The sequence below is a fragment of the Meles meles genome, chromosome 12 (genome assembly GCF_922984935.1).
Source record: "Meles meles chromosome 12, mMelMel3.1 paternal haplotype, whole genome shotgun sequence".
In the NCBI taxonomy this organism is placed as follows: domain Eukaryota; kingdom Metazoa; phylum Chordata; class Mammalia; order Carnivora; family Mustelidae; genus Meles; species Meles meles.
Window position 1 is genome coordinate 25,790,708 of NC_060077.1, and position 19,613 is coordinate 25,810,320.

Below are 19,613 nucleotides of genomic sequence, written 5' to 3' on the forward strand. Positions count from 1 at the left end.
CCAGCACTGGGCTCGAGCTCTGGTGACCCTCCTCCATGGCAGACTGGTGGACATGGGGCAGAGGGGATGGGGTGAGGGAAAGTGTGGGCCAGGAACAAAGACTGGCCTATGGCAAAGGTACTTCTGAGAGAGGCTCTTGTGCTGGGCTGGGGGCCAGGATGGGGGGCTCTATACGGTAGAAAGAAGAGACACTGAGCACCAGGGGTGGCTCCCCTTCCCAGTCCCTAGCCACACACCAATTCTCTACACAAGCTTGTTTATTTCTGTACAAAATCATGTTTCTATTTTACACAAAGAGCACCCCACCCTTTACCCCACCCTCTCTCCTCACAACAGTACCCTAGCCCTGGGAAGCATCCCCCCAGGAGGAGGAGGCTGAGTGAGACCCCGCCTATTGGCCCTCACTTCTGCCTGCCTGAGCTGGGCTGGCCCAAGCTCCACTCTGGAGAAAATAAATAAAAAGGCTCAGGCAGAATCTGTGCTGGGCCAGCCAGACTCTCTGCCGCCCAGGGGCCAGGCAGCTGGGCCCTCAGAGCATGAATGTCAATCTGTGAGCTGTGCAGGTGTGTGGAGACCCTTCCCCACAGGCCTGAGCTGCCAGGGTTACAAGTAGGTGTCCTCACTCTCCTGGGATGTCAGGCTCTCCTGGGAGTGGTGGTGGACTGAATCCTGGGAGTGGTGGCAGGCTGAATTCTGGGGAGCTGAGTCCTGTGGGGCTGCGTCCAGGTGGGCTTGATCCTTCAGGAGCACATTCTGTGGGGGACACGCATCTCCCGCAGCGGCTGCCGCCTTGTCTTGACTTGGGGTTGGGGGCTTGTCCAGCTGCCCACTTGCCTTTGCCTGCTTCCACTGCTCCTTCTCCTTCTGGATCTGTTTGGGTGGCTTGGGCTTTCCTTTGGAGCCAGGGAGGGGGGCATCTGGGGGCAGGCGGATAGATGGTGAAGGTTGCAGCGTGGGCCGGGGACCTGGCTCCGCCTCCATGATGGCCTTGGCACCATGCAGCCTGGGTGGGGAGCAGCACTGTAGCTCACCCCGAGTCTCCTGCCAGCGCCGCAGCTGAATGAGGTGTTCACGCTCAATCTGGCGCTCTGTCACCGGCAACTCTACCACCTGTGTGGGTACTGACAGTAAGATGGGTACGAGAAAGAAACTTCCCCTCTATCTTCCAAATTGGCCCTGCTCTTCCTCACCATCCCCCAGCCCTGGTCACTAAAGGCTGACCCTAGGAATAATGAGGGTCTGGTCCCTGTGGTGATCACAAGTTCAGACACTTGAGACCCACTGCCTCGAAGGAGAAAGCTGCTCACAACTCGAGTCTACTTGCCTAAATATGTGTCACCTAAGTACAGCCCCTGAGACAAAAATCCACAAAAGAAAGAAAAAAGGGAAAATAAACCCAAGGCCATGGAATGTGGTACCAGGGAAGAAGAGAGGGTAATGAGTCACAGCTCCTCTAATTTCCAAGTGGTTCAGAATAGGGAAGGCCCTGCAAACCTAGGTCTCCCTGTGCCCCTGTCTTCTCACTAAGACAGGAGGAGAAGGTCTACCCACACCATCCTGAGCTGCTGAGCACCAGGCCTGGCACCAATAACCCACCTTCAGCCAGAGTTACCAGGCTGCTTCTAAAGGGCCCCCACATCTCCCACTCCCACCCAGGGGTGATGGGAGGGTGTGGGCCGCACCTCCTGGACCAGGAAGGCCTCCTGCATGATCTTGGGGCTGAGGCTCCGCAGTTGCTCGATAGTCTCGTACTGGCCCTGACAGGCTTTGAGCTTTTCTGGGGAGCCCAAGGCATGTTTCAGCAGCACCAGCCCCACCCGGAAGATGATCTTGACTCCTGCATGGGGGGTGGTAAAAGGGCCTGTAAGGAATTTCTCTGAAAACAGAGGCTCCCTGTGGGCTGGGTTAGAGGCAGGGGTGTCCCCCACAAGCCCAGCCCAGTACCTTCACAGAAGAACATATCCCAGACGCGCAGCACAGAGCTCCAGGGCAGGGTGCGGGCAAAGGCACACATGAACCACTCTGTCATGTATAGCAGCGGGTCGATCTTCTGCCGGCTGAGGTGTTTGTGGGCCACAGGTGACACCTTCTGCAGCAGTGAGAAGAGGATCTCCCCATCCAGTTGGATCGCCTCCTGGGGGACACAGTGACGCTGTGGGGCCAGAACTGTAGGCTCAAAGCAGGCAGGACAGACTACACTCTGGTTCCCAGTACCAGGCAGGCATTCATTCATCCCTCAGGCAGCTAGTGCCTGCCGGGAGCCAACCTTGTGTTGGGGACTGGGATACACTGAAGAGCAAAACAGACCTAGCTCGTCCACCTCATGGAGCATGTAGTGCAAAGGGACAGACAGATGAATCACAGGAGCAAAGAGACTGGGGGCAGGGCAGGCATTGGTGGGGGAGGTGGCTAAGTGCCCAGAGTATGGCAGAACCAGGAATGCTGGATTATCATGTGCCAGAGGTCCCACCTTCAGGGTCACAGAAAGCTCCCTGAGGGCTTAAAGCTGAAGCAAAGGAGGGGTTATTACAGGAATGAAGGGAGTAGAGGTTTAAACCTATGCCAAGGCTGAGGCAGGGAGGAACTTGGTGCTCTGGAGGAATTGAGACCCTGACAAGCAGCCAGACAGCTAGAAGCAGAGATAGAGGCCAGGGTGGAACTGGTAACTCTGGAGCCTAGAAGACCTGACCTTGGAAGGCTTGGGTCTTCAGCCTTGAAAGCAACAGAAATCTGGGAAGATTTTAAGCTGGGTCAACAGTGGCTGTGGAGAGAAAGGTCTGGAGAGGCCACAAAGGTCAGGTTCCAGGCCTGGTCTGGACCCAGGAAGCACTTACCAGTTTCTCACTGTAGTAGCCAGGCAGGTACTTCTCACAGATCTGCACCAGGCACCAGAAGGCTTGCTGTGGGCAAGAGAGGCATGAGGCCTTGATGCTGGGTACTCCCTGCCCACCCACTCACCCGGCCAGGGCCTAGTGGTACCTCAGCAGGCATGTGCATGAGTAGAACAGCGGCAATGGGCGCCTGGGCCTGGCAGTAGCCCTCCTCGGGTCGGTAAAGGGTATAGGCCTTCAGCACACGGAAAAGGTCCTGCTGGCTGTAGAAGGGCCAAGTGGGGCAGGGAAGATAGGTATGACTCTGCCGCCCCTACCAGACCAGACTTGTCTCAGAACTTGCACCTCCCCGGGAACCTGACTGTGGTCAGCCAGGGGTCGGTTTCCCACTACAGCACACAGACTCTCACAGGACCAGAGGAGGAGGCAGGAAGGGCACCTCCCCAGCCCCGCCCCGCCCCATATGACAGGTGAGAGCAGAGGCAGAGCAGCAGAGAAAGCGGAGGCAGAGCCAGGCAGGATGCCAGATACAAGGTAAGGGTGTGTCAAGTCGGGAAGTGTGGGCCTCTCATTCAGGAGCTATGTCTCCTTAGCCAGACAGCTTTGTCCCGGGTATCTGTCTTGGTCCTCTGGCTGCCTATCCTTCCCCTCCTACATACCCTCTGCCTACCCAGTTATCTCTAACATTCTTCCTCCTCACCAAAACCTGTTTCCAGAAGAAGACCAGGCAAGCTCTAGCACTCTGGGGCATAAATGAAAGTTGCCCTAAAGCTAAGAGAAGGAGCTAAGGAGAGACCCATCTGATTCAAACCAAAGGGAAACTCTAACGGTGGAGTCTGGGGCTCCCAGCTTCTGGGCCCCTGAGATACACCCAAACTCATTTTACTTCCTCTGTGCCCTGAGGAACAGGGCCCAGAACAACCTCCAGCCCATAAGATTCAGTCTGCTTACCCATGGCCTCCCCGGGACACAAACATCTCATGGAAAGGGAACTGTCGGTGCAGATCACGTTCAATCACATCCAGCCACTTGGGGTCCCCAGGGGACATGTCCAGCTCCTAGAAACAAGATCAAGAGCATGTATTAGAGGAGTTAGTGATGGCTGCTGGGAAGATACAACTGTCCCAGGTATTGGAGGAACCCTCTGCCAGGGGCAATGTCCACCCAATCCCATCATGAACTAGGCCTTCCTGAAGACAAGTCAGGAAGCTCAAGTAAGGAAGCCTGAGAAGAATGAGAGAGAAGGGGCAAAGAGGCAAGGAGGAAAGGGTCCTAGGTACCCTAAGGGGTGAGGAGTGATCCTGACTCTAGGAAGACCCATGTAGTCAAGAATGTCTGTCATAGCTGTAGCTGGAAATAACCTCCAGGCAATTTATTCAGGACTCACTCAAACATCTCAGGTCTTTAAGCTGGAAGCCTACTATCAAAGCAATAGCTACCACTGTTAGCACTGCTCTGAGCCACCCACAGGCCTCACTGACTCTTCTCAACCTCAAAGAAAAGCCCTATCATTACACTGTTCACAGATGAAGAAACTGAGAATCAAAGAAAAGTCACTTGCCCAAGTCCTCATGGTTAGAAAAATGGTGGGGCTGGGCCTGGAAGCCGGGCTGACTCAGAGCCATTGATCCCAGTTCCTCTGCTTTCTGTCTCCCTGTGCAAGTGGCATCACCTATTCAGGAAGGAGTGTGTGTGTGTGTGTGTGTGTGTGTGTGTGTGTGAGAGAGAGAGAGAGAGAGAGAGAGAGAGAGAGAAGGAGAGGGATCTGAACAAGTGCTATCTGGAAGGATGTGACATTTGTCGAACATTAAACTCAGAGCCATCTCTGGGTACTGGGGTTTTGACAAAATTTTACTCTCTTCTTCAAACTTCTGTGAACATTTTAACACGAGTACCATTTAAAAACAAAGCATTACACAAAGAAAAATCATTTCCCCATCATTTGAAATGTTCTGTATCATGATTTGCTTGTTGTTATGTGGATATGTATTATTTGTCAGAATTCACTGAACTGCACACTTAAGGTCTATGCATTTCACTCTCTGTAAATACCCCAACTTAAAAACAGAAAGGAAAAATTGGGGTGCTTGGGTGGCTCAGTTGGTTAAACGTCTGACTCTTGATTTTGGCTCAGGACATGATCTCAGGGTCCCGGGATCAAGCCCCACATCAGTTTCCCCGCTCAGCGGGGAGTCTGCTTGTCTCCCTCTCCTCTGCCTCTCCCTCCATTCACACACACTTGCAGTCTCTCTCACTCTCTCTCTAAAATCAATAAATAAATCTTTTAAAAATCAAAAAAATTGAAAGAAAAAAATCAATAAAAAGGAAACCCAGAGGGCTGAGCAGGGAAGCAGACCATGTACACGTTGCCTGCAGGGCTGATGCAGTATTAGGGAAGGCCCCTGGGATGACAGCCAGATTCTCAGCAAATACACCCATGGGTACAGACCTAGGCCCTGGCTTTGACTGGCAGGTGTCTTCATAAAAGCCCCTTTCCATCTTGTGTCCCCTCAGTAGGTGTGGCCCAACATTCAACTAAAGCCTCTAGGATGTCAGGTAACTTGACACAAGAGAGTAAGTATTGGATGAAAAAACTGATAGACTGTTCAAGGCTGGAGGGCGGAGAAAAGGACCAAGTGCCTTTAGAGGGCTTTTGATCAGGCACACAGCTGAAGAAGTGGGTTACAACCTCTAGAGCCCCACATATTCTCAAAATGGGGCTTGTGTGTAGCCTATGAATCTCCCAAATCAAACCAAGGGCTGGATACTGTCTGAGTACAATGCAGGACTTTTTTTTTCAGAAAGGGGAGGAAGATCCCACAAATTCTCCCGAGGGCTCTGGTAAGGTAGGGACCTGAGCACCCAAGAAGTCAGTTCCTAGGATGTGCTCACCTGGTTCCCCAGCAGCCTAAGGCACTTAATGATACATGGATGGCTGAGAAAGGAAGAGGGATAGCGAAGGGCCTGTGGCAAGTAAGGGCTCTGGGAATCAAAAGCAGGTGTGGGCCACTAGCAGCTGATGCAGATACTGAAGCCTCCAAGAGAGCCCGAAGGCACTCACACCATCATGAGGTGAAGCCAAGAAGAAAACCAGGTAAGAAAAGGACGGAGGTCTTGCCCTGCCCAATGAGGGAGGAAGAAGTAGCAAGGATGGGAGAAGACAGAGCCATGAACCATGAGAGGCTGCAGAACCTTCCTTGACAGCTGAGACTGGGGGACTTCCAGGGAATACAGGAATAGGTGCTGCTGCCAACAGCCTGTCACTGTACCCACACTGTGGGTGTGGGGACACTCATGTCCACAGCAGCCAGAGGGAGCTTCTCATCCTTGCTCACTTCCTTCATGTCATCCACAGGCAAAGTCCTTCTAGGTGTGCTCGAAAACCACTGCTCCAGCCCCCAGGACTGCTTTGGGGACCAACCACTTGGTTTCAGAGGATCCAGAAGCCCTTTCTTGGCAAATCTACCCTCTCCCACAAGCAACCCTCGTGATTTCACAAAGGTGGCTGATTTCTCTGCAGATACATTACTCCCCACACACAAAATGCACACACAGCTCTTTGCTCTGCTACTATGGGATGTGCTCACATTTGCTAACTATGGAACCAGGAGTCTGGCCAGGCTGACGAAGCTCTTGGCTCCCATGCCTGTGCTCTAGCAGCCAGAGGTAAACCACAGATTTAGGGAGAGGTTCCCAACCAAACCTCTCCCTCTACCCAGGATGCAGCCTCCTGGAATGAAAGGGACGGAAGAAGAGACTGGAGTCAAGAGGCCTGGTATTGCTGCTCTATGGGACAGTTCAATCACTCTGATTCCCAGAGCTGCTTCCAACCACACTCCACCAAACCCTGCAGCCCCACGGCCAAATACTGCTAGCAAATGACTCTCACACTCTCCGGGTCAACAGCAGAAACTCAAGGCTTCCCTGCCCCGCCCACTCTTCTCAGGGAACAGGTTTGGCAAAACAGGAGTGTTTTTGGCACAGGAGTGCCAAAGCATGAACTATGTCAACAGAGAGCTGGTAGCTGGAAGCTCTGTCTCACTGCCGCTCACCAGTCCTTAGAGCTTGGGAGAAACCCTGATGCCTGGGGCCAGGTCTGGCTGGTAAGCAGGGGCAACCCCAGGGGAGCCAAGTGCCTCCCACAGGGGAACGTGCTGGAACTGCTGCCCAGCCCAGGTAGGCCCTAAGAAGTCCCATGAATGGAGGGGTATGCTTACTCCGGCAGCCATGGGGCAAGGGTCAATGGGCAGAAATGCCTGTAGAGGATATCCTCTCTGGTCACTCATTGGTTTCTAATCCCAAAGGATACTGGCTTGGCTCTGCCACCCCTAAGCCTGACAACCTCACTAGCAGCATGGGTGAACTATGTCTGGCTAGCTTGGATGAGGCAGGAGAAAAGAGTCGAGGATAGGAGGCCAAGAGTTACTGAGGGTTCTGTGACCCTGAGGGCAGTCTTTCAAAGGCTCAGAGCACAGAGCCCAAGTCAGTCAGGGGAGCAGTCTAAGGGTTCCCTCCTGATGACCAAGAGCTTGGAGGTAGTCTACTGAGCCCAAGAAAACAAAACTGGGTGGTTGACAAGAGAAAGAGATAGAATGGAGGATGGAAAATCAGTCCAACCCACTGAAGCCTGTTCAGTGCTGGAGCTTCAGATGGGCACAGCCCCCCCAGGAGTTACAGGTTGGACAGGCGTTGTCAGTGGGGTATTTGATGGGTGGTCTCACTAATCAGCTCATACTGCTGAGGTCCAAGTAAGCACCTGGAGGATTGCTGCCATGTGAAGGACTTCACAAGATGCAGGGGAGAGGGTAGGATGAAAGAAGGGCTACTCACATCAAACTTTCCAGGGTTCTGCTGTAGCTTCACCTTGCCTCCTGACAGGTACTGCCAAGCACGGCCCCGCAGAGAAGGTGGGATGCCCTTCTGGCACCGCAGACGGATCTGAAAGTCAAAAAAAAGACTATGTTCATACATCCACTACGGCAATGCCTCCAGAGGCTGTGTGCCAGCCCCACTCTTCTTTTGTGTTTGGTGGGCCTTCAATTAGCACACTGGGAAAAGCAAAGGGGGGGGGGGAGGACTTCCCTCCTTTTGCTACTATTGCTACAATGCAGAGCCTAGAATACCAGGGGGCAGGGGGAATAATGACTATAATTAGATATGCTGCTACCAGGTGATGTCAGTCTCCCTGTCCCCTGGCCCAGTGATGAAACAGATATTCCTGAGGTCTACTACATAATTCTGAATCCCTATGACCACTTCCTGAATCAAAATGGAACTGAAGCAAAATGCTCCTCCAAGCTGGAGACGCCCCATGGGACATCATTAGGGAGGGATCTGCACGGTGTGGGGCACAGCTGCAGCTGCAGGGACGGTAGCTTTTGAGATGACCCTGACCCAGAGACATGGTCTAGGCACTTCTACGAGAGTGCTTGTTTAAGTAGCCATGTGGCAGGACACAGCCCACCTAGAGGGGAGAGAACTCAGCAGAACTCAGAAGGAAGATGGGAGCTGATCAGAATGGCTCGCTTTTGTTTTGGTCATGAATCCTCTCTTCTGCTCTCCTTGATCCTGCGCTCCCACAGTCACCAGCACAGGGCAGAGGCAGCTGGACTGGCTGTGAGTCCTGATTCCAACTCTTGCTATAATGGCACAAGTCTTTCCTACCACTCACAGACTGGGAGAGGAGAAGGAGAAAGTGTTTGAGGTAGCTCATGACCTAGAGCTAGGGCTCAATTCTTATCCTTGCTGTCTTTAATCAGAAAAAGGCTTCTACCATCAAAATCCAGTTTGAAAAATCATCATGTCTTTTACATATGGTAAAACTGAAACACAGAGTGGAAAAATGTTAGGTCACACCATCAGGAACCTGTTACCTCCTATACCACACAGGCTAGAGGGATCCAGTCCCATGCACTTTGCACTCCACTGGACTCTCAGAGCTAGACGAGAGAGGTGAGCTCCACCTGGGCTTTGGGACAGAATGAGACTGAGGCAGCTGCTTTGATCGTCCTCCTTGATGTCAAGGCCAATGGTCAAGGAGGGTGAGGGCAAAAGCTGAGGCACCACTCCTATAGGATGGAGGTGGGGGTACTAGCCAATGACACTCCCTTCAGTCCCTGCACTAAGCAGCCTGGCTTGGGATGAAGATGGGAGCTAAGGGCAGTGGGGAGAGCAAATGCATGTGAGTTTGACTCCGGTGCTAACCTTGAGCCAATCAATTTGCATAAATAGTTAAGAACAGAATGGCAAGACCTAGGATCCTATTAGAAAGGTGGGAAAATGCCTAGCAGGGAGCCTGACACACAGTCTGTGTTCAATAAATGCCTTCCCCTCCACCCCTCCGTCCCAGGAAAATGCCTGACACAGAAGCCCCAGGGTCTCAGGCTCACGCCTAACTTCCCCTCACCTGGAAACCCCCTCAAACAGTCCCGCTGGAATCTCTCAGAGGAGCACAGAAGGCCTAGCCTTCCTGATGACCAGCACAAACAAGAGAAAACTTTCCAAGGGTCAGAGAGTGTCAAGAACCAGGAAGGAGACAGGCAGACAGTCTGGAGGGAGTGGGGGAAGAGCAGAGTGGCTGGTCATAGGAGCTAAGCTCAAGCTTCTGGACTGCCTGCAAAGGGGGTGAGGAGGTAAGACGAGGAGGGGGCGAGAAAGGGAGTGGAAGAGAACTGCCCCAGACGCTGGGAATAGTTTCCTGCTGCCGTGGAACAAGGGTCTCCTTAAAGAGGCCACTTGGTCTGAGAAGACTCTGGTAAAGGGAAATAGCATGGCCTAGAGCCATAGGCCCTTTAGGCTCTCTTCAAGGCCAAGCTTACCCTGACCTGAGCCAGACACCCACATCATCACAGTCCCCTGTCATAGTGGCCTGCCCCAGGGGAGCCCAGGAATACCTTCAGTTCTTTAAGGTTCTCAAAGAGGCCCGGCCCTCACTCAGGCTGGGGTCGGGGTGGTGGGGATGAAGAACCAGGAGTACAGCCAGCTTTTCCCATTCTGGCCTCTGGAATCATCCTTAGTACAGGGATGGCAAGAGCCACCTGCCTGCCTTAGAGAGGAGGCAATGGTGGGGATCAGAGAAGATAAAGCCAGAGAAAGTTTTCAGCAAACAGAAAGCACAAAGGATTATCATTCTCTGATTGACAGCTGAGTGAAGCCACACCCTGCCTGCTGAACTCTGGGAGGCCTTGGCCACTGTTTAAGCAGAGCTCTATAGGGCTTCAAAGATAGCATTCCAGCCAGAACCTTTCCTCCATAAAGTTCCCTCCTGGGGATTCAGGATAAGTCTGGAAGTGTTGGGTCTGGACCCACTTTCTGAAGCAGGATTTGTCCCTCCTGTGCCATGACTTCCTGACCATGGGGAGAGCCCAAGCCTGTGCAGGCAGGCAGGAAGACCTCCTAGGGCCAGGGTGACCATAGCTGAGGTAGCAAGAATAGAGAGCAAAGGGCTAGGCCTCTCTGTAGGATAGGGTATAGCCTCCTGTGGTGGCCCCTACTGGGCAGGGGGAGCACTTGGCCTCTAACCAGAGTTCCAGGGAAGCAAAAGGGAAGAGGAAGTAGTGCTGCCTGCTCTGCTGAAAGGAGATCCCCAAGGCTTCCCTCTGGAATCCCCATTTGCAAGGGAGGCTGGGGCATGAAGGATCCACTGTCCCTGCCAGCCACTAGTCACAACAGATAGTGGAGAGGGAGCTGAAGCTCAAGGTGAGGGCCTGAGGGGTAAGAAGGCAGGAAAATAGACCCCAGAGTCATGCAGGAAGCAGATGAGAACAATTATCTTTAAAAATATTTTCTTAGGAGAAATGTTTAATAAGCACAAAATGAATGCTACAAAGCCTATATAGAATAGCAAGAAAGAGCTAAGGCCTAGGTGTGCCTCCCCTCCATAGGCATAGGGCCTTAAAGTCACCAGCTCATGGGAGCCTCCCAACATGACTGTCATTATCACTCAACCAGGTAACCTGAGGCTCAGAGGGTGAAGTGACACACAAAGTTGCACAGCTAGTCACAGGCACGAAGAGGGGAAGGTAGTGGGGCTGGGCCAAAACCCACATCTGACCTTCAGTCCCGAGGTTTCTGCTAGGCCCTGCAGCCAGCTGTGCCAGCCTGGACCAGACTAGCATGTCAGGTGACGATAGTGGGACAGCAGGTTCACTCTCTGCCCTGGGAACTTGTGCAGAGAGACCCTGGCTATGAGCTTCTGGACAGGCCTCCACTAGGCTGGGGAGTAACTGGATCCTGCCCAGGGCATCAACACTGTGGTGGCCAAGGAGTTCCTACAGAGCAATAGAACCAGTGTCTAAAGAAAGACTAGGAGAGGACCACTGGGTATTTTCATTTTTATAAGACCATTCAACTGTGAGGTTACTTTTTTTTTTAAAGATTTTATTTATTTGACACAGAGAGATCACAAGCAGGCAGAGAGGTAGATGGAGAGAGGGAAGCAGGCTCCCCGCTGGGCAGAGAGCCCGATTCGGGGACTCTGAGACCATGACCTGAGCCGAAGGCAGATGCTTAACCCAATGAGCCACCCAGGCGCCCCTGTGAGGTTACTTTTTTTCTTTTAGATTTTTTTTTAAAGATTTTATTTATTTATTTGACAGACAGAGATCACAAGCAGGCATAGAAGCAGGCAGAGAGAGAAGAGGAAGCAGGCTCCCTGCTGAGCAGAGAGTCCGATGCGGGGCTCGATCCCAGGACCCTGGGATCATGACCTGAGCCAAAGGCAGAGGCTTTAACCCACTGAGCCACCCAGGTGCCCCTGTGAGGTTACTTTTTATTCTTTTTCCTTTGTCTAGGAAGCAAGAGGGAACTCATCGCATTAATCTAGAGGGTGGTGGTGAAGTATGCAGGCACTAAATTAAACTGCCTGGGTTCACCTTGATATGTGGTCACCCATAAAATAGGGATTCTACTGCTACCAACCTCATTGGAGAGTTGTAAGGATCACTCAAGTCAAGTATCCAGCACTGCAAATGTTCAACATGTTAGCCATTATTAGTATTATGAAGTCCTCCCTGATAGGTGGGCAGTAAGTAGCAGCAAGAACTTCTCCCAAGAGGGTTGGAGGAATGCTGCTAATAAGGGCTTTTGGCTATAAGTGGTTTTGAAGTTTGACTCCAGGACAAAGTTCTGTGTGATTCTAAAGTCATCTTGGAGGACCAAGTAAAGACTAGTCTCTGCCCTACAGCCAGCTTCTGTTCCCTCTTCAGAGCTGGCAGATGGGGACACTCAAGGCTACTGGCAGTTGGAGAAGCTCCTGCTCCTTTAAGCTGATACAGTTCCTCCCACTTCCTTTTCTTCCCCAGGCTGCCAACTCCCAGCCCAAGGCCCAAGCCCAGACCCCTCACCTTTTTGTGCTTCTTGGCCATCCATTTGTCCCAGTTGTTGAGCATGTCCAGCCACTTGGACTCCCTCTGCCTCAGCACCTCCAGGGGGACTTCCTCTAGCCTGTGGAGCAAAGGGCAGGGCCTGTCAGAAGTGCCAAAAGAAGCAAAGGCCCTGGCTTAGGCCCCAGCCACCAGCCTTGTTAAGGCCTTCATTCCTGCCTGTTTCCCAACCCTGTGTTCCCTTTGGGCTGCTAACCCATGAACATCCTAACACAGATGAAAGGGAATGCTGCCCCCTCCCTAGAAGGCATAAGCCAAAGAGACACGGTTAAGTGCCCACTCCCCCAACATGTCAGGGAGACAGGGGTCACCGTGCCTCTCTGGGGGTAGAGGTCTGAGTGCCTGCAACTGTGCACCAAAGCAAAGCATTCCTGTCCTGGATCCGTCTAGATAAATATGCCTCTTCAGAGGGCCTACACACAAGGTGTAGAGCTAGATTTGAAAAAAAAAAAAGGTCAAACAAGGACAGAAATAACATGCTCACTTCTTTGAACTCCAGCAAAACTGGTTATTCATAGTTTCCCCAGTTATACCCTGGCCCTTTCCCACCTCTCAACCTTGCTCATGCCAGTCCCTTCGCTGAAATGGACTCCAAGTTGTCTCTACCTATCAAAATCCTACACATGCTTCAAACCTCACCAAATGTCACTTGTATTTATACATCTACTAACTGAGCAGCTATCACAGCTGTGCTGGCATTGTTCTAGGGCCAGGGCTTCTGGGCAGGCTGTGGGGAAACGTCCCTCTGACTAGAACAGAGTCTGGGCCCTCATGGTGCTGACATTCTGCCGGGCTCTGAATGCCCACCAGAGTCACAGGGGAAAACACTGGAGCATGGAGGCCCTCCCCAGGCAGGCGGGCAGGCAGGCAGGCACCGGAGCAGCTGAGGCAGGCTGGGGAAGAATCCCTGGCTTAGCCAGAGTGTGCTTCAAGCGAGTGGGCCTCCTCCAAGGAGTGAGTTCCCAGGAATTCTTGAGTTCACATAACTCTGAGGGGCAAAGAGTAGGAGACTAGCATTTGTAGACTGGGTATTCTAAAGATGCTTTCTTATTCAGTCTACAGAGCAATATTGGTAAGAAAAAAAATTTATGTGTATACTTCTGTACCACATATACATGCCCTCTTCTTAAATCACTTTTAAAGTTGTGGATTATAGATCTTTTGGCTTTCTTTTTTTTTTTAACCTTTTACTTTTTTCCAATTAAAAAAAAATACTGGACATTGAGAGGTAAGATGCCCTGGGAGAGTATCTTGCTCAGAGTCAAAGAGAGCAAATCGGGGTGCCTGGGTGGCTCAGTGGGTTAAAGCCTCTGCCTTCAGCTCAGGTCATGATCCCAGGGTCCTGGGATTGAGCCCCACATTGGGCTCTCTGTGAAGCAGGGAGCCTGCTTCCCCTCCTCTCTCTGTGCCTGCCTCTCTGCCTACTTGTGATCTCTGTCTGTCAAATAAATAAATAAATAAAATCTTAAAAAAAAAAAAAAAGAAAAAAAAAGAGAGCAAATCAGTGGAAAAACCCAGACTCAGATCCAAGTTAGATCCTAGCCAAGAGCCCATACTCAGTCCTGCCTGACCTCCCAGAAAGGAGTGCAGGGTCAGAAGCACTCAGGCAGCTGGGAGGAGGTCCTTAGGAACAGGACATGATAGGGCTAGGGCTTGGCCCAGGCCTTGATTCTCTAATTCTCTCTCTGACGGAAGGAAATGTGCTGCTGTGACTTCTACTGGTTGGAAAAGCAGAGGGAGGGGCCTTGGCAGAACAGAGGCCTCCAAAACACAAAAGGGCAGGTCTTATTTAGTACACTTTATCTGGGGAACAGCACAGGCCTGAGAGCAACCTTGGAGTTGAATAGCTGAGAAGAAATGACAGCCTGGGGCAAACCTGACCCCCCCCAATACACTGATACAGGTCCTCTTCTTCTTAAACTGCTGACCCTCACTACCTAGAGGCACAATCAGGGTAGGAGGACACTCCTTTCCCTTCCTTCCCCATAGAAGAAAACCAGAGACCACACCTTTATATCAAGACATTTACAAACTGACAGACGTATGTCTCCAGGCAACCCCTACACACACAGGGAACGGAAACCAAAGGCCCAGACATCACAGGACATGCTGCCTCCCCACTCCCGCCTACAAACCACTAGCTTATACAAGTCAGATGAGCATTCTAGTTAACTAAATGAAACGGGATGGCCACACTATGTTAACAGGAAGTTTTGGCAGTTGTGGATGTGGCTAATATTTGATCCAATCCTCCCACTGAGCAGATGAGAAGACGGAGGCTCACAGAGGGCAAGGCTCTTGCCTGAGAGTTCCAGCTTCCAGTGAATTCCCATGTGATTAAATACATGTCCATTTGATACCTCAATCCTCCAGGGCTGTCTTTGTTGATAAGATCTGACTACAGGGCCTCAGAAACACCCATTCTCTCAACTGCAGATACATAGGGGAACACATTCAAGTTCAGTGTTCCTTTAAATGATGTCAGATAACAGCTTTGGCAGTTTCAAAGCCCCAGCATCAAACCTCAGACCGGAATTTCAATTGGTTACAAAACAAACGACCATATTTCCTGGATTCTAAGACACTACTGATTTTAACCTATACCACTAAATTGGCAAGATCTTCTCAGAAACACCTGAAAAAAAAAATCACGACTTCAAATGTACACATAAACTGAAAGATCTGTTTGACTTTTAAAACCTTAAATTGAGGAGCACCCGGGTGGCTCAGTGGGTTAAAGTCTCTGCCTTCGGCTCAGGTCATGATCCTAGGGTCTTGGGATCAAGCCCCGAGTCGGGCTCTCTGCTCAGCAGGAGCCTGCTTCCTCCTCTCTCTCTGCCTGTCTCTCTGCCTACTTGTGAACTCTGTCAAATAAAATAAAATTGTTAAAAAAATAAAAAATAAAACCTTAAATTGAGAAAATTTTGAGGAAATATGGTTATTTGAGTGGCTTCTCCTCCAATAGCAGAGGAGTTTAAGCCACCTGGAGATGGTAAAAAGGAAGACACTAGAGGTCTGGCTGTACCTACTACTCAGCACATCACATGCTCTCTAACTGCAGGTAGATTTCTCTTTGTGCACAGGATGTGCCCCTGAAAAGTTGCAGGCTATCTATCCTTTTTTTTTAAACCAGAAGTTTCACATATCCTTCAGTCTAGTCAGTCAGGATCTCAAAAGGCATCTGATCAGACTGCTGTCTGGTATAGGAATCCCTTCCACAATAGGTAAGCCCTGTGCCCTCTCTGGACCTCAACTTCCCTAGATGGTTGGAATGACCTTAATTGTGAACTGATCCTCAAAGGATGCCCAGAAAGGAGCGATGAGACAAAGATGGAGTCAGGGGTATCCCTGCAAATAGCATGATGGGGTAAATGCTAACTGAGGCAATTCCCTCCTGACAGTGGAGGGAGAGCATGAGCCAGCTTCTAGTGTCAGGGAAGTTGACCAAATGGCCAGTTTAAAGTACCAAATGGCACATCAACGGAGCTTCAGTTCGAGGGCTTCACTTGCCCTTCAGAAAACCCCTCTTTCTTTAAGGTGGCCTGAGGGAGTCTCTACAATCAAAAGAGCCTAATGAGAACAGTCTCTAGTGGCCCAACCCGCATTAGGATTCCACTAGGGATGGGGCCTCATTATCACCAGGTGAAGCCACCCTATTGTTGAAACTTTTACTCTTAAAACTTTCTTCCCCATGCAATGCCAAAATTTTCCTGGTAACATCTATCTATAATCTCAATACCCTCTTTTAAGGTGGCACAAATCTCAGTCAGACCAGTGTCATACCAGGCACATATGTGCTTATTCCTTTTCAACCACCTATCTTTACCTGGAAGGCCCTTCTTCTCCCCTCTCCAAGTCACAGCAACCCTTTCAGAGCCCAATATAAAATAAAAACCACAACTTCAAATACCAGCAGCAATAGTAGTTACCATTTATACATCACTTAGTACTTAGCAATTTTTTCCTATTCCTATTTCATAATACCCTACCATACCATTATCTCTATTTTCCAGAAGTAGAATCCAAGACTTAGTAAAGCTAAGTGCCTCACTCAAGGCCATATAGCTGGAAGTGACAGAGCTGGGACTCAAACCCAGGCCTGCCTGACTCCACAGCCCACACTCTTGACCCTTAAACTATACTCCTCTGTTCCTATAGGGTAAGCCATCAGCCTTCACATAGCCTCCACGCCTGCCTGATCTCCTTAACTGTCCTCCAACCTGAAGACCTCTATCTTGACTTAGAATATCATTTCTCAAAAGTTTTAAAATTGAGATCCACGATAAGAAATATATTTTATACTGAGATTTTACACACACATACATACACGTATAACTGAAATACATTTTATGAAATAATTTACTCTTATATGCACTCTGAAATTTTCATTTTAATTTTATTATTCTAATCTATTTCTTTTGTCTTTTTTAAATGCTGGTCCCAATCCCCTAAAACTGAGTTCAGCAGTAATTCATTAATGAATCAAGAGATGAAATGAGCACTTCATTACAACTTGCTCATATTGCTTAGCACTGTTCCTAATTGGACTGGCCTTGAACTTCTATAACTCCCACCAAGCATCTCATAGGTATTCAACAGGTGCCTGCTTGCTTTTCTTCATGACATCATCACTTTCACATGAATTGCATTCAGGACCACAAGCCACTTCAGCCTACACCAATTTTATCTGTGCCACTAATAGCTCAGTGAGGCGGATCCCTCGCTAATTAATAGATTAATTACTATTTGGCACATGAGAAACTTGACCTAATCAGAGAGGTTATATGACTTGGGAAAAGTCACAAAGCTACTAAGTTAGGTGGTAGAACCAGGGCTTCCCCTCTGCCACAGTGACTCATATGCTGCTTTAGACTCCCCTGGGAAGACTGTGAGGAAATCAGCCATTCTCCAGATGCCACTGTGGGGTTCTATCTTTGGTGCCCAAGTCCCTGGAGACAGTCCATCCCCATCTCCAATGCTCTGACTGCCCCAGGGAGCAGCCTGCCCATACCCAGCAATGCTCAGTGAGGCCAATATGCTGGATGGGCACAACTTCCAAGCACTACTTCAGTCAGGAGATGGCAAGCCCGGGCAATGTGCTGTTTGCCGGCCACTCCCTTCTGAGGGAGAGAGGCAAAGAGCAGACAAAAGTGGGCAGCCAGGGGGTGACTGATCCCAGATTCTGTTAAGCTCTCAGGCTGAGCTAGACTTAGCTGTGCTATGCCAGGCCATGGCCCAAAGCAGCAGTGACATTCTGCTGACCCCATGGTCTATAGGCTCCCAGTTTCCTGGCCTTCTCCCCAAACCGAGAAGCCGAAGTTTGCAAGAGCTCAGAGGAACAAGGCCAGTTCCCAAGACTATAAGACCGAAGACTGTTGGCTCTCTCCCTACTGGTCCTTCTAGCTGTCTGCCTTCCGCCTAAGTATACCTCAGCCCTTTTGGCTGGCGGTCAGCCAGGTATGGTGCCCATGCCCCCTTCATCCGATGGTGGAAGACAAATCTTGGCCCCAAAGAACCCCCAGTTTAACCCCCTCTTCCAAGCCTCACTCTCCAACCCAAACAGAAAGCCTCTTCATTTGAAGAGAAACATAGCCCAAAAAGAAAGCCCAAGGTCATAGACTATAGGATTTGATTCTTCTCACCTCAACCATTGGAGGCCAGCTGGGGAATGGGGAGAGTGAACACAGCAGGGATCTTGAAGCCAACCAACCTAGGTTTCTATTCCAGCTCCTCCACCTGGGAGACCCTGGGCAAAATACTCGAGTTCCCTGTCTCAAATTCCTCATCTTTAAGTGGGACTATAATACACACCTCAGATTTCATAGGACTGCAACAAGGAATAAATATATGTAAGGGTCCAGCCTGGTGAGCAGCCAGCAAATGGTAGCTATTAGGTGACTGGTATTTGCAGCTTACCTAGTACTTTCATATCCTTTTTCTCATCTGACTGGTCCACACACACAGACACATACACATGCAGCAGGGCAAGATTATGCCCATTTTACCCATGAAGCAACTGACGCCCAGAGAGATTAATTAAGTAATTTACTTAATGACATAGAGACTGTAATTCCTGGCTTCTGATCCCAACTCTAGATCTTATTTTATAGCTGTCTGAAAGTGGGCAGGCTGCTCCCCTCTGAGAAGGTTCCCCATCTGTAATATGGGGGCAATGCCCCTCCTTAGAGGGCAGCGGTAAAGATCACATGAGGCAGTAAGAGTGGACACATTTCCAGCACTGGCCATGAAGTAGCTCTGCCAAGTACTACATATGCGCACAATTCCCCAAGGAAGTAACTTTTATTATCTCCATTTAATAGACAAGAAAACTAAAGCTCAGCACGGTTGAGTAATCTGCCCAAGGTTACACAGCCTGGAAATGGAAGCTGCCACTTAAGCACTAAATTATCCAATAAATATAAAGTGTCTCACCACCTGGCCTCAATATAACCTAAAGGCCTCAGTGCCTGTCACATTCTCTTCTCTCTTTTTTAGCACCCAGTAGAGAATCACTACCCTCTGTGTTGAGAAGGGCAGGAATGAGCGAAAAGAAAGTGTGGAAAACTGGGAAGTGGACTTGCAGAAAGAGCACAGCCAATGACAGATCCAGGGACAAAAGTGGGGGAGCTCCCCTCTCCCAGAGCTGGAAAAAGTGAGGATAAACAAAAGGTTGACCTACTTTGCACGCTGGGTAACATCCTCTGGAGTTCATTAACCTAAGAGGTGGTAATGACTGAAAGTATAAATAGCTTTTATCCCAGCTCCATAATAACTGATGATAGGAAACTGGAAAGCAAGAGAGGGTGGGTTGGAGGGGGGAGGGGTGCAAATGGCTGACAGTCAGGGCTGGGAAGACTGTGAGATCACCCAGTGAGACTACCTCCTCCCAGACAGCCATGGAGGCCTATACCCCAGAGAGTAAGTGATCTGCCTGAGGCCATGCTGTGAGTCAGTGTGGAAAAGGAAGATGGTCTGCAGCAGCCTGGCTCTCCCTCCTGCGGCCTGGCAGTCACTGACTTAAGGCTAGGGCAATGTCCAGGCTCTCTGTCTGGGTGAGAGTCTGGTTTGCTTCATTCTCCCCAATTCCCAGTGCAAGCTAGTTCTGGTCCTGCCTCCCTTCCCCATAAGGAATTCCCTGGCTTTGCTCCTTCCAGCCTGGGTGAGTACACAATGGTAAACAGGTTCTCTCCACCCTTCACTGGCCTTGGTGCCCTGGGCCTCTGCCCAGCTCTCCACTCTGTTCAGCTCCACCCCTCTTGATGTCAGGCAGAAGAAATGGTTCCTTTAGGCATCAGCCTTGCTGGCTCCAAAAATCAAGGAACCCCCATCCCCCCCACCACCCAGCTAGGGGCAGGCACAGACCATGGCAAAACCCCCTAGGGCAGCTCTCCCTGACAAC

The 19,613-nt window shown here is 50.4% G+C and overlaps 1 protein-coding gene across 1 annotated transcript in view; it reads right to left on the reverse strand.

The window, feature by feature from the left end:
- Positions 1–307: 307 nt before the first annotated feature.
- Positions 308–19,613, reverse strand: part of TBC1D10A (TBC1 domain family member 10A) — a 31,110-nt gene continuing 11,804 nt past the window's right edge. Inside the window, exons 2-9 of the mRNA XM_046025761.1 lie at positions 12,176–12,275; positions 7,662–7,769; positions 3,783–3,889; positions 2,980–3,094; positions 2,835–2,900; positions 1,945–2,134; positions 1,683–1,837; positions 308–1,110 (exon numbers count right to left, since the gene is read on the reverse strand). Of these exons, the coding sequence (XP_045881717.1) occupies positions 604–1,110; positions 1,683–1,837; positions 1,945–2,134; positions 2,835–2,900; positions 2,980–3,094; positions 3,783–3,889; positions 7,662–7,769; positions 12,176–12,275 (1,348 nt within the window). The 3' untranslated portion in view covers positions 308–603. The remainder of the gene's footprint in view (positions 1,111–1,682; positions 1,838–1,944; positions 2,135–2,834; positions 2,901–2,979; positions 3,095–3,782; positions 3,890–7,661; positions 7,770–12,175; positions 12,276–19,613) is intronic.